This window comes from Rhinolophus sinicus, linkage group LG06 (assembly GCF_036562045.2).
Source record: "Rhinolophus sinicus isolate RSC01 linkage group LG06, ASM3656204v1, whole genome shotgun sequence".
Classification (NCBI taxonomy): Eukaryota; Metazoa; Chordata; class Mammalia; order Chiroptera; family Rhinolophidae; genus Rhinolophus; species Rhinolophus sinicus.
The window spans coordinates 29,688,248-29,703,901 of NC_133756.1; the positions used below are offsets into that span (position 1 = coordinate 29,688,248).

General features: G+C 34.2%; 1 protein-coding gene across 8 annotated transcripts in view; it reads left to right on the forward strand.

Annotated features, from left to right (window-relative positions):
• Positions 1 to 15,654, forward strand: part of PATJ (PATJ crumbs cell polarity complex component) — a 299,829-nt gene that overhangs the window by 55,715 nt on the left and 228,460 nt on the right. For all 8 annotated transcript variants that reach the window (XM_019731220.2, XM_074334813.1, XM_074334815.1 and 5 more), the window contains 3 exons: positions 51 to 185; positions 4,601 to 4,762; positions 8,158 to 8,289. In XM_019731220.2, the coding sequence (XP_019586779.2) occupies positions 51 to 185; positions 4,601 to 4,762; positions 8,158 to 8,289 (429 nt within the window). The remainder of the gene's footprint in view (positions 1 to 50; positions 186 to 4,600; positions 4,763 to 8,157; positions 8,290 to 15,654) is intronic.

A 15,654-nucleotide genomic window follows, 5' to 3' on the forward strand; every position in this document is an offset into this window, starting at 1 on the left:
CAGATGTGTTCTTGTCATGTTTGATATTATTGTTCTGTATTTTGCTACAGCTCCTGCCCATTCACACTCTGAGGCTTGGCATGGAAGTGGATTCCTTTGATGGGCACCATTATATCTCTTCGATTGCTCCAGGTTGTCCTATTGATACACTGAGCCTCCTTCAACCAGAGGATGAGCTTCTTGAGGTAAAATTTATGAGGGAACACACACACGGCAGGAATTTTTAAGCTCCAGGAAAATGTATTCTCACCAGAAATCCATTGAGTTACATTATCACCAGTGCTAATGTAATATGACCCACTTAGATTGAAAAATCTTGGTGACTATGGTTAATACAGTATTATATACTTCAAGGTTTCTGAGAGAGTAGATTTTAATGTTCTCCCTATACGTACACAAAATGGCAACTATGAGATGATAGATGTGTTAACCCTATTGTGGTAATTGTGTCACGATTTATGTATATCAAATTATCACATTGTATACCTTAAACTTACACAATGTTATGTGGCAATTATATCTCAATGACACTGGAAAAAATAAAATAAAAGACAAAAATACTAACTGCTTATGTAATGATAAAGGAAGTCGATAATATGCTTTCAATTAATTTCCACTACCTTGTGGGACTCCTGATATGTCCATTTGAGTTTTTGTTTAAATATGTCCGTTTGAGTAAGAAAGAAGTAATGTCCAATTTTGGTTTGATAGCACAATTAGTTTTTTTTGTTAGCAAAATTATTTTTAAGAATCTGATCCCTGACCTTTATTTGCAACATATAGTCACATTTGTTTTCAGGTTTTGTTGATTATCTCTCATAAGGATTAGAGCTGGATGACTTCAAATTTGTGTATTCTTGATTGGTTTTCAGACTAGCTCCTTGGGACTCCCTTCCCAAAACATGGCAGCCTCTAGTGGGCTCACTGAGGTTCCCCAGCTGCTCTTCAGTCAGAGCCAATTCTAGAACACTTCTGCTTTGGCATGACTTTCTTGAGAAATTTTGTTAGATTGGAAAGTTCTGTGTCTAACACAGCAAACAAACAAAACACCATTGAAACCCCTAATTTTACATATAAGAAAATAAGGCATTGATTTCCCCCAACTTTATATACTGGTAGAATGATGATTTTAGTTCATGTTTTCTAACTCCCTTTCCACTGTTTTTTAAATACATCTCACTACTTCCTAAGTTCCTTAAAAAAGATGTGGGGAATGATCAAACTACGGAAGACTTTGTAGAAGAGGGTTCTTTCACTAAAGAGTTAGGAGCCACAGAAGCCCTAGGTTAGATTTACTAAAATCAGCCTAGTAGTCTTAGCCAAGGTTAGAATCCTATGAGCCTTAATTGTAGAGATTTCTTCCTAAAATTTTTGTTTGCTCAAAGTGTGAAATGACCAGCACAGCAAATAGTTTTCTTGGTGGGTGCAGCTGCATACTTTTAAACAGTGTCCAGCCACCCAGAAGAGTATGTTAAATTTCAAGGTCAGAGGGAAAAGTACTATGTCAAATTCTGTCATAAGCATAGGAGAGCAGGGTGTTGGCGTCCTGTTGTAAGATGTAGTAAGTTACTTATTTTTAGAGGTGTTCAAGGAATGATATTGGGATGCTTATTGGCAGATTAATGCTCTAGATTTTACTATATCACTTATGGGTTTTGTTTGTTTGATTCTGAATCATGTTCCTTTCTGATTTTCAGGGCATATGACATAGTTTTGTGGATATCACACATGACAATCTGTAGATTGACGATCATTTGGAAACCATTTCTCTGACATGCAGTTGTTAGGTACTGGGAAATGAGATGTGTTTGTTTGGGAGATGTGGAAATATGAGCAAAAATCAGTTTAGTTCACTTTTTTGTGATAAAATGTACGTAGCATAAAATTTACATTTTAAGCATTTTTAGTGTATAATTCAATGACCTTAAGTATGATTTACTACTGGTATATGATAGGAGATAAAGAAATGTTAGCTGGATCTGAGGAGAGCAAGGATAAGTGGTCCTGGTCATCAGCTGAGTTCTCTGTGCATTAGCCAGGATTAGAAATCCATGGGCCTTTCTTTTCACCTTGTAAAATAATGTGTTGTGATACAGTAGCATGAAGACCTGAATTCATAAGTGTAGATTTTTAGTGAAAGAACTTGGGATATGGAAATAAGCACAGGTTTGAAAGTTAGAAGAGCTATTTTCGGTTCTGAATTTGCCACAGCTTAACCATGTTCCTGGGCATGTCACTTAACTTTTTTGAGAATCAGTTTCTTCGTCAATAAATGCCTACTTCACTATGTATTTGTGAGGCTCTAATGGAAATATTGTACAAGTAAACTATAAAGGATAGCTTACTATTGGCAGTAATTATCACTGGGAAAAGGCACAAAAAAATCTTTCTGGGATGGGAAGAATGAGGGTTGAATGAGGTAATGTAGTGGCACAATCCTTGTACAGTATTAGGTACTCTGCAAATAAGTCTGTGTGTGTGCGTTTTCTAATCACAGTCTGAACAAGTGAGACTTGACAGCACTTATGAGGGTCTCAAGTTGAAGGGCCTAGAGACATATTGTGAACTCTAAAATAAAAATTGGCTGCTTCTGAGTAACTGAATATAGAAATTAAAAAAAAAAAAGTCTGTAAAGTTAGCCAAATAAACTCCCAAACTTAAGAAGTGTGTGTGTGTGTGTGTGTGTGTGTGTGTGTGTGTGTGTTTAATGTACTCCTTAGAGTTTAAAACCAGAAATACAAATATGCTTTGGGGTTAGAACATTGCGCCAAGTCTCAGCCCAGAGCAGCTATTTACAGCAGCCATAAATCCCCTTAGATAGGAGTTGGTAATGGGAAATGTGACCAATCCCTTTAACAATAGAGAGTAGTGAGGAGGACTACCAGGCACTGCTATAATAATTGGAGACAATTCAAATGAATAAATAATGAGCTAAATAAATATTTAAATGTACTCTAAGATAAAAATCTGAAAAGTGATTTTCTAATTTGTTGAAGTACTGTAAAACACAAACTAATACTTGCGTATGCGTAGAATTCCTGCTTTTATTGTATGTGTTTGCTTTCTTTTTAATGTAGGTTACTACCCATTTGGTTGGTTTTAGACCTTTCTGTGCTTTGGCACCATGGACATGGTGTGGCCAGTGATGGGTGCCTCCTTACCCATTTTTGTATGAATTTGGACTTGTAATTCTTCCAAAGAAAACCTTTCATATGTTGCTGAGCTTGCTGTCCCTGGACTCCTTCATAAGTCATAAAGTCTTGGGAGACGATATTTACTTCTCCACTAGGACTAGCTCCCTGAAGCACATGTGGGTCTCTTTACTATGTGGTGATTTTTTTGTAAATAATTAAGAGCCAAGGAGATTGTCTGGCCTGATGGCTAAGTGCTTGGTATATTCCAAGCCTCAGAGTGGTTCCAAGGGACGATTGATTTGGGGCTCAGATCACTGCTGATGAGATGCTTCCAACAACCCACTGTGCTCTTATTCTCTGAGCAATGACAGATTTTGTGGAAAGGTTCCTCCCAGGAAAGGCAGCCCTGCCGGTTATCTGGACATTAGCAGTATACCTGTCAGAAATTAATGTGAGACCAGAAATGTCTTTATCACTAATAATGCTGCTAAACCGTCCTAGGAAGGTAGGAGTCAGATGTGAAAAGATTATTTGTTGCCTGGATGTGCTCGTGCCTCCGCTTTTTCAGAGTAGCAGGCAGATCAGGTTTTGGTGATTTTTAGTTAGAAGTGATAGAGCTCCTTGAGCTAAAGTCATATGTATGGAAAATTAGAATAGACATCTTTTGAAATTATCTTTGGTGAAAAATATTATTATGCACTAAAATAATATGAAATTTAGATAACTTTTGGTGATAAGCATTAATCATAATTGATTATCTTTTTATTCTTTTACACACATGAGACATGTGTAAAATAATTTGAAAACTGACAGACTTCCTATAATTGATAGCTGTGCCAGCAGACTATGTAAGAATAGAACTGATGCAAAGCTATATGTATTTCTTTTCTATAGAAGTGATTTTTCTAGGCCTGGTGTTAAGAGTTTATGGGATGTGAAAGAAAATTGTGAACTGATGCTAAATTTTGACAGCCTAGTATGCGAGATCTTGTTACCCACGCATTGTAAGTGCAGCAGTATTAACAGCCTTAAAGTTAGTGTTACTATCTATAGTGACATTCTTACAAAATTAAAAAGCAAAAGGAAGTGGTCTTAAGAAGACTGCGAATGATACTTAATGTGTTTAAGGAGAGATGGGTAGAAGTAGATGAGAGAATACAAGAAAGGAGACACCATGGAGGTATGAAAAATTAGGCAGATCACTTACCCAGTAAAAGTTATCCTCTGCACACATTTTGTAAAAGTTATAAATAAAGGCCAATAAAGATTTAACTTACAATTTTTATAAATTTTAAGGATTTCTAATGTTTTTAGTTACTACTAAAATACTATTAAATTCAGGCCTTTTGTTTACAGGGAAAGTAAAACAATACCCTATTTTCATTTTGATAGATTGATGTCAACAAGAGACTTTTGGTTTTTCATTTGGGATCTCCTCAATTCTGACTTATCCCTTGCCTTTCTAGGTCAATGGTGTGCAGCTCTATGGGAAATCGCGCCGAGAAGCTGTCTCCTTTCTTAAAGAAGTGCCACCCCCCTTTACCTTGGTTTGCTGTCGACGGTTGTTTGATGATGAAGCCTCTGTTGATGAACCAAGGACCACTGAAGCCTCTCTTCCTGAGATTGAGGTACTAAATGAATATACTGTGGTTCCCATAGGTGTGCCCATTCATCAGGAATGCCCCAATATTCAAGGGAGGGGAAAATACTTCACCCTTTTTTATTTCACTATGGTAGCTCTCAATGGCAGTAATACGCAGCTTTACAAATGGTTACTTTTCATTTAATGTCATAAATTTTCCCATTTTCCCCCTTGAAATATTAGTGACATTAATGAGTATGTACTTTGTTTTTAGAGAACTTTTTAATAATAATCGCCTGGGCTCATTACTTTTAGCTCCCAGTTCAACTCAGTTCATCTTAATAAGTTTAAGACATTGGTGAGAGTTGAATATCTAATGGACTTCCTTTTTTCAGAGCCTTAAAAATATGAAGATCTATGACCAATTTTGAAGTGAGTCTAAAAATTGCTGTAAAAGCTTTCAGAAGGTCAGAGAATAAAATAACACTTTCTGTGCCTTGGTACTCTTTTTTTTTTAAGAGCATTGTAATTATGGAAACAGTTTTAAGCAAATGCTTTGTCATCTTCTGCCATCTGTAACCTCATTTTTTATGCCGTTTTCCCCTTTTCCAGACTGTCCTAGGTTACAATTCCATTAACAGCAATTTAGATACACGGGGCCTTCCCTTTTACCTGCCTCTGGTTTGAATTTCAAGTTACGTGGGCCCTGTCCTGCGTCTACCACTTAATGATTGTGAATCTTTAAGCAAATAATTTGACTGTTCATATTCTTCCTCTGAAAAAGGGGGATGCTTACAGTACTTACCTACCTCATCCGTGTGTGGAAAAAGGAGATGAAGTATCATGTGTGCAAAGCTCATGGTGCAATGCCTTGCGCATGGAAAGTGCTCGGTAAAAGTTAGCTATAGCTATTCCTGACTCCTTTAGTCCACCCATCTTTGTTTTCTGATCTCCTAAAGTACATAAGAGTCAACATAGCTCTGTCTTATAGTCACAGATGCTTTAGGATGTATTAAGCTTGTTTTTACACCAAAACTGTAAGCTCTGGTGGGCACAGTACATACCTTAAAATTATTTTGTATCTCATGGTATTTTTATTCTATACTGGGCATATAAAAAGTGCTTACTGTGTTCCCCCCAAAATAAGACCTAGCTGGACCATCAGCTCTAATGCGTCTTTTGGAGCAAAAATTAATATAAGACCCGGTGTTATATTATATAAGACCCAGTCTTATGTTATAGTAAAATAAGACCGGGTCTTACATTAATTTTTGCTTCTGGCTAGGTCTTATTTTCGGGGAAACATGGTAGTACATTATTGATTATTGATTGAAAAATTTCTTTTTAATGTTTGCCTTTAGTAAAATGTACTTCAAGGAAGGGATTCAAATGCCACACTTTTGTGATTCTTGCCATCTTTATTAAAATTAAATGTGGGTGATGGCTTACCTCTAAAGGTTGATAAAAATGCCTTTGATCTAATCTTACAGGGTGTGTAAATCACCAATACAGCCTGCTGACTCTGTGCTCCCATCTGTCATACTTTACCACAATGGATAAACAACAACTCTGAATTATGCTAAATGTCAACCTTGCTGCCCATTAGTTGATTGCTTTCCATTCTGTAAATATAGGAGTTATGCAGAATTGATTGTATCAAAGTGATAGATTTCGGGTTGGAGTATAATATCTTATATACCTAGATGCCTTGAAATTTCTGTAAACTTGGGTTTTACAATTATATGTGGTTTCTTAAAATCCTGGCTCTCTTTTCCATCTGTCTCTTTTTTTAATTTATCCCAATACTATCTTAGGTTCTTAAGCCCTATCTGATTAGGCAACTCAGCCAAAATTCTAATGCTCATTAATCAGGGAGGGTATTAAATGCCCCAGTAAAACATCAGTCATATTGTGTTAGCCATGAGAACTTTATTCTTTATTGAAGGTATGAGTATTTTCTTTTTAAGTGTATCATTTCCTCACATTAGGCTGATATATACAAAGGTTATTGATCCAGAACATTCCCACTAATTTCAGGTTTTGTGAGTCAAGAAACAGGAAATTGTTCCCATGTTTAGATTCAATCCATCATGGATTGACTATTGACTTCCCACGTCCTGCAGGGACGGTTTGAGATCCAGACCAATTCTAATTTAAAAATGTTTTTATATTAGCTATGGTGTCTTACTCTTTCATTTAGAGGGGTTTTCCCCCACCTTTGATTCCATTAAATGGGATTTTCTTATACAAGTCACACAAAATTACCTTTTTAGAAATAATGTACTTTCATTTTATTTACTAGGATTACCCACAGTTTTAAGAAGTCTACTTTTAAAATTATTATTTAGTCTATAGCTTTATTTAAAAAGAGTTTCAAGGTAAACAAACTGAAAAATGGATTTATTATTATTGAGCAGATATTTTTTGAGAGCCTATTATGAGACACGTACTATTGTGGGTTGAGTGGATAACCATGGTAAACTTTATGGTAGACTGCACACAGTTCTAATCTAGGAGCCAGGCATTTTGTTAGTTGCTAGTGCTGCAAAGAAAAAGAAGATAATTCTTGAGCTTCAGCTAAAAATTCAGAGTATTTGGGTGAAGGTAAATCATATAAAAACAACAATACAGTGCTATAAACAGTATACAAAAAAGTTAGAGCAGATAGTCTCCTTCTGCATATTGACTTATTGACCCTGTATCATTTACCTTCCTAGAATCCCAGGTAGCAGTGACTCTTTTCCCTGAATAGAGGTGGAACCTGGAATAATGGGATTTGGGGGTGTGAAGTCAAGGAAAATAACCAAGGACCTGTGTCCTGGATAGTTGCACTGGCCTACTTCCTCCACGATCAGATTTTCATTGTTTCAACTCTGTGATTTTTACCTGCTTATAGACTTACATGATTCCCAAAGACTTGGATTTTTGTCTACCTTAGTTTCCTAGTCAAATTTTTCTTGAAAACATCTAGGAGCCAAAAGAAGTGGTTTTTCTTTGTTGTATCCTGGCCTCTCTCTCTGTTGGCATCTTTCTCTGTCTCTCACTGTAATTACGAATTCAGGTATTGCTATTTAAATATCTTATAAGCTTTGACTTTGTATGATGTTTTCATTTTTCCTTAAATTGCATATTTTTCCTTTTATGCTTCTAATGGGATGACAGAACTCATTGAAGTATAAGAGGTCAGTGTTAATACTTTGAAACAGATACTTTACATTTAAAAAAACTATATGAACAGTTATTAAGTGCTTTAATTATTATGAAATCTTTTACTAGACTGTATGTGCCCCAGTGCATGCCCCTTTTAAAAAGATTAAGAAGAAAAACTACGCATGCCAAAGAGAATCCCTGGTTTGAGTAGAAGCTATGACATTCTGAACATGTCCTTGTCAGAATTGAAAGAATAGTATTTTGAAGCATTTGTGTTCTTTGGTATTTCAGGGTGACCACAATATAGATGTCAATACTGAAGAAGATGATGATGGGGAATTAGCCCTGTGGTCTCCCGAAGTCAAGATTGTTGAACTAGTAAAAGATCATAAAGGCTTGGGATTCAGCATTTTGGATTACCAGGTATAAGAACCTCTATAGAGTTTTTGGAGTGATTAGTTTGTATTAACGTTATATGAAGTAGTAATTGTTTAAGGCACCCATTGACTTAAGTAAAACTGAATGGTTTGATGTATAATGCTACTGTCCAAAGATGGGGTGTTATAATTGCCATTGTTACCTTTATAATTGATAACTCCCTTAGTGAATAAAATGATGGATGATACAATAACTGGACAATAAGGGAAACAATAGTTTTATACCCATGGATGCTTTTAGAGACTGGAACTTGATGAATTTTTTTATATGGAGTGTTTTCTTCCCCCCACCTTTACTGAGATATATTTCACACACCATACAATTCACCCATTTAAAGCGTCCAGTTTGGTTGCTTTTAGTATATTCAAGAGTTGTGCAGCCATCACCACAGTCTAATTTTAGAACACTTTCATCACCCCAAAAAGACACCCTGTACATATAAGTAGTCATTCTCAATTCTCAGTCTCCTCGCCCTCCCCTTCACATGGAGGTTTCTATACTTTTGCTTGACAATTAATCTCAATGAGCTTAATTAAGTAGAAAATGTTCTTGGCAAAATTGTATATTTGTATTTAATAATGGAACAAAAAATATTTATGTATTTATATGTACCCCAGATATAACTAAAGTTATTGATGCATTTAAGAGAAGGATGTGAAAGATCACAATAAGACATCTATATGTCTTACCCGTTTGTAGTATTTTTAGAACTTCTGATTATCATGGGGAATTAAAACTGTTGGCAAAGAAATCGCTTCATTTTTAAGATGCATATTTTAATACATTTGTGCTGCCTAAACACATTGTGGTTTGATAAAGCAAGATGTACTCTATCAAAGCACATAAAATGCCAAGTAATATAAAAATCAATTCTTTTATTTTTAATATAATAAGGCATTCGGGAATAGATTAAAAAGAAGAATACTTTGAGCATTATGTAAGACATTAAGTTCAATATTTTGGCAGTGTGATTTAAGATGACTGAAATAGATTATATCTGTTTCATTTTTGTTGGCATATTTCTGTGCCAGACAATCCTCTCCGTGATTAGAACTTCTCTTTGGAATATTATTGAATTACGAGTTGTTGATTCCAAATAGTGCATATTTTGGGAAACATTTTTATGAAGATATCAATACTGTAAGATGCTGGAACTTTATATATTGGTATTATTAGAGCTTATAAAACAAATGGCAGGTACTGTCTCATTTTTTATTCCCCAATGTAGTTCTATTACCTAGCACGTGATAGGTGATTAACAAATACTTGCAGAATAATTGGGTAAAGTTTAGGTTAGCCAAAATTAACTGAGACTAAATGAACACATTCAGTGGGATTTTTTGTAACCATTTTGATAATTGGGATTTACTCTGGAAAACACCTCTCAGGTGTGGTTCAGATATTTAACTGCATTTCCATTACCATTGGAATCTATTTGTATTCGCATTCTTATATGATAAATATATCATACCAGTTGCTCTTATCCTTTTAAATGACATTATCTGCAAGTTTTATATTTTGAATTTGCAGATGTTAAAGCAGAGAAGTGCATCAGAAATTTAAAAAAACAAGCTTCAGTGAAAGATAGAAAGAAAACTTGATAGTCCTTAAAAGTTTAATCCCTAGTTGACAGACACATTTCTTTATGAGTTCTGAGCTTTACACTTAAAAATACACACACACACTCATACACACATACACACACCCTATTCTAAATATGGAATTTCTTTTCTTCACTGCATTCCTATAGATATGCATTGTAGCATACCATTGGTTTTTAGTTTTCTTTATTTATAAAATGAGGTCCCCCCCATCTCATCTTCCTCACAATCATCATAATTATGCATACAGCACTGACATTTATTTCTGCACGAATTATGTAGAGTAATTTTGCTGCAAAGGAAGTATTAGGTATTCTTTTTGTTTTTGTGCTTCTCAGAGAACTGATAGAAAAATACTTGATTTTCTAAAAGCTGCTTTGATTTACAGTAAAGGGCTTAGCTTACTTCTATAATTTCTGCAGGTAAACTTTGGAAGAAATCTTAAATTGAATGTTTTTCTTAAGTCAATCTTAGGTACACTTCTATATACAGCACGTTTTCTGTATACAACTACAGAACTGTTACCCACTATGACATTTAGCTGACATATATACAGTATAAAATTTGGTTTTAGACAAATTAATTAATTGGTTATACCATCCCTTGTAATTAGCTAATAAATTCTAAAGTTCAAAAATATTTTTTGCATGGCCAGGTGAAGGTTTAGCAAAAATCATGAAAAGCCATGTTCCTGGTTATTATTGTAGTTGATGCATCCTGTCTAAATTTATTAGGTAGCTGAATAGGACCAATGCAGATTCACCCCTCACTACTATCCCCACCCCCAGACTTAGCATATTTAGAATAAGAGGTAAGGTAGAAACATCTTGACCCACAGGGAGAAAGTATTAGTAGAATGGGAGAGCTTCTAGGTTTTAAAGGACCTGTACCAGCAGTGCTGAAGAGACTGAAAATTTACTTTGGAATATTAATTTTCGTTAACCACTTTTCTCACTAATGGGTTTTTCTCAAGAATAATAAGAAATTCCTCAAGAGCCTGACAAAATTATATACAACATATATTTCATGGGTGCTTATGCAATTTCTTCATCTATAAAATGGGGGTAATAATGCCTAGCTCAAAGGATTGATGTGGGTTAAGTAAATTAATGTATAAAGAAATGGAACTATTACATTTTTATGTGAATATTATTAATAGTTATCCAATTTAGAAAATAAAGACAAAAAGTTTTGATATTTTCCTAAGATGGGGCCATACTACAATATGTATGAACTCTATCAATTTTCAACTACCTAATTAGATTAGGCAAATTAATGTTAGATGCATTTGTTTAGTTAAGTCTAAATTTAATTGTAAAGTTACATTCCAAAACGCAGCCAACTCATGATGAGCCATATGTGAATTATCCAGTTGTAGAATACTGGCCAGAAATTTGCTTTCTACATAAATTGAGCCAAACCTTAGGAAAAGATGAGTGAGCAGATAAAGGATCTTGAGTTGGCCATGGATATATGGGGTCCAAGAAAAGTGGTAAAAGAGTTTTAAAATTTTAAGACATAAAATTCAGCTACTGTTCTTTAATTATTCTCATTGGCTCTTAATCCTTTTGAATCTAATTTATTCTCATCTCTAGCAGAGGAATATCTAAAGAATCTGAGTTACTGAAAATTAGCTGTCTCGACAGGTGGTTCAGTGATTAACTATTGATGGAAGTTGTGTAGCTGAGCAGAGAAAAGAAGCATGTCTTTAGACCTGAAATAAAGGAGCTGAATCTCATATACAGGTCTGTAGCTCAGTCATATGGCCAAAGAGCAAAGTGTGGAAATTCGTTTTAATGAAAGGCATTTTAAAGAGATTGGGGCAAAAGAAAAGGAGAAAGCAAAGAAGACATAGCATATATGATTCAGGTTGTAAGACTCCTCATTAAATTTTAGGGTAAAGTGATAGTAACTTTGTTGGTTGTATTTGAATGAAGGTCTCAAATATGTCTGGATACTACTCTAGGTAGTGGCTAGTTAAAATCCTGCTCTGTATGTCACCATATGAGAGGAGTCATTATTCACTATAGCATCATGCCTTTGAGGATTGTGTCATGGAAAGCAGCAATGTGAATAATTTGTCAAGAGCTTACATATTGTGGCTTAACTATGTACTCTGTTCCTAAACAATATGAAACTCTCAGAAATTTGATTATAAGTTTTTATAGTATAGTTTCTTGAGAGTTTCTAGGTGTGGCTTACATGTTGTGCCCTAGTTATCTTTGTCTTAATTCCCCAGTATTTATGTGTAATGTCTTTATTCCTTAGAATGCTACTAATGCTCAGACTAATATTAATCCTAATATTTATGCAAATAAAACTAATGGAAACATTTATTAGGTGTTTACTATTTGCTAGGCACTGTTCTAATTGCTTTATGTATTCCCTGCAATAACCATATGAAGTTCATACTATTATTAGCCTCATTTTAGAAGTGAGGAACCCGAAGCATAGCAAGGTTAAGTAACTAGTCCAAGTCCACACAGCTAGTATATGGCAGAATTAGAATTTGAACTCAAACATTTGGCTCCCAGAACCTGTGCTTTTAACCGTCATACTCTACTGCTCCTTTCCTTATGAGTGATGCTCCCATGTACATTTTATTACTGGCGATCCCTCTAATAAATGTATCTTCCTATTTTTCCATCTTGCAGAAAAACTTCATATCTTAATGACAAGCTGCTAGATAGTATTCTCATTTTTAATGCTTATATGAAAGTTCAGTAAGTATTAAAAATTAATGTAGTGTGTTCATATGCATTGTGTAAGAGCTAGCATTTATTGCTTCAAATGAAAATACGACTAATTACAAATTTAAGAATCCTAGGTTAGTGCAAGTAATTAGTTGTGGGTTAATCCTCAGTAATGAAGCAATTATTAGGTAGTCTGAGAATCTGTAATTTTTAATTTCTACCAAAAAGCTTGAAATAAGTTTAGAACTGTGGATTTTACCTTCGGTTGACCTTATAAATTAAACATGGCAAAGGGATATTTTCTGGGTTTTGATTTATGTTGAACTTTGAATAACCCCTCATGATGATAAATCGCTAGAAATATTTGTCATTAGCCAAATTTTGAACATTAGCCATGATATTGCCATTCTTGATACTTTTGAATTTCAGTGATTTAGAAGGTAAAATTTATTGACCAATAGTCCTCCACCCTCCCACATCCCATTGCCTTCTGATATGGACAGACTCAACTTTTGACAAAGTAGATATTTTTCAAAGACTAAGTTTACCTCCCACACAGAGAGAGATAAAAATAGAAAGCACAGCCACTGAGAGGTGATTCATACGTAAATACCGTTAGTAATGCTTGAAAAAGTTGTTTGAAAGACCACAGGCAAATGATGATTCATTAAAAAGAATAGTGAAAATATTCCTCCCTATAAAACTTAACAGTGATTAATTTTTTAATAGAAGAAATGGGTTAAAGAACCCAAATAGTATAAATATATTGCAATATGGCTGTGTCTTGGATATGGTATGTGTGAGGTAAACAGTGTGCAGTTTTTGCCTGACTACTAACTCTATTAGATGGAATTCTCTTTAAAGAAGACTTTTGAAATCTGTAGGAAGGGATATAAATTTCATGTACATAACTTTAAAATGATGTTTTTCTTATATGTACAACAGAAAAACTTTCTGAGCATTTTAGAAATGTTTTAAAAATAAATATTACATACATATGGCATAAAAAGTCAAAGGTACATAAAGGTATACCATGCCAAATAATTCTATCTTTGACTGTAATCTCTTACTTCTCCCAGATAAAACTGTTTTTCCTGTCTATCCTCGCAGGATATTTTATATTAATACATACATGGTTAGATAAATAATAGTTTTTTAATAGTTTTTATTTTTTAAACATAAAGGAACTATGTCATAAACATTTTAAGCACATTGCTTTTTTTCTCAATTATCTGTTATTTCATTTTGGTATTTAGAGAGCTACCTAGTTATTTTTCAATGACTGAATAGTATATTATTGTTGCTGTACAATTTATTTAACCAATTTCCTATACCTAGTTGGTGGGTATTTCAAATGAGGCTATAGTGGCTATCCTTGTCATACTTTTGTAAAAAGATGGGAATACATCTTGTGATAATTTAAATTTTGGTGTATTTTTACCAATTGCTTGAACATAACTGTTTGTGAAACTCACGTGTAGTTAGACCACTTAAAATTGATGCCTCCTTATGTAGTGATGCCTCCTTATGTAGAGTCATTTCTTTATTCAGGTAATTCCCCTGGAAAATAAAGTGTAAGCAGGTGCGTAATTCATAAATTTGCTATTGGTTTTCCATGATATGGACAGATTAAGTGATAGCAACACATAACCCTCAATTTTGTTTCAACTTTATATTGGCAATAATTGGCCAATGTAGCTAACAGGGCATACACTGTTTATATTCAGGCTTTGATATTAGTGCCCAGAAGTCTAGTCCTATTTCTTCTACCGGTTTTAATCTTGTTTATCAGAAAATTGAGTTTAAAAATGGAAGAAATTAAGGATTTTAATTTTTGCCAACAGAGTTGAATGCTGGGTGAATTTGGGTGAATGCTACTATCAGTACACAGTGTTCAGTGACTTACAGAAGCCCGATCTTTATGCTGATTAGTTTATAGAATCCGGGGATATAGAATATGATAGTTATTGACATAATTTTAACATATAGTAGTACAGTTGAGCCTTGAACAATACAGAGGTTAGATACATCAACCCCTGCACAATCAAAAATCCACATATAACTTTTGACTCCCCCAAAACTTAACTAATAACCTACTGTTGACCGGAAGCCCTACTGATAATATAAATGGTTGATTAACACATATTTTGTATGTTATATTTATGATGTACTGTACTCTTATAATAAAGTAAGCTAGAGAAAAGACAATGTTATCAACAAAAATCATAAAGAAGAGAAACTACATTTACAGTATTAATTGAAAAATAACCATGTATAAGTGGACCTGTGCAGTTCACACCCATGTTGTTCAAGGGCCACTGAAAACATATTACTGTGTTTCGCGGAAAGAAGACCTAGCTGGACAATCAGTTCTAATGCGTCTTTTGGAGCAAAAATTAATATAAGACCCAGTATTATATTATATTTTGTTATATTATACTATATGTTATATTATACCCAGTATTATATTATGTTATATTACATTATATTATATTATATAAGACCTGGTCTCATATTATAGTAAAATAAGACCAGGTCTTATATTAATTTTTGCTCCAAAAGATGCATTAGAGCTGATTGTCTGGCTAGGTCTTATTTTCAGAGAAACACAGTAGTAATATTAAAAAGTCAGATCCAAACCAATACTATGTCCAGAATCTAAGATACAGAGAGCAGTAATATATTGCAACTTATTACATTGTTCCACTTTAATGCTCAAAGGATCTCATAACCTGGCCACCAGTATTTGCTTTGTTTTTCTCTTTTGTTATTACTTTTGTCTTTTTTTTTTTTTTAAGGAGCTCTTTGGGTCCAATTCACCCATGTAGCATTAAGATATTAGTACTAAGCAAAATACAGTCACTCTATTACTAATGGTAGTATTCGTGGTCTTGCAAATGTCTCATACAGCTTACTGTTAAACAAATCACACAGCTGCTTTTAAAGGTCACTTTTGCTTAACAGAACTTAAGGGAACTGATAAAGGCTATTCTTTGCCCATCCCTGATTCCTGTCCACATTTATTTTTATTAACATCAAAGTACTGTAAGCTGCCA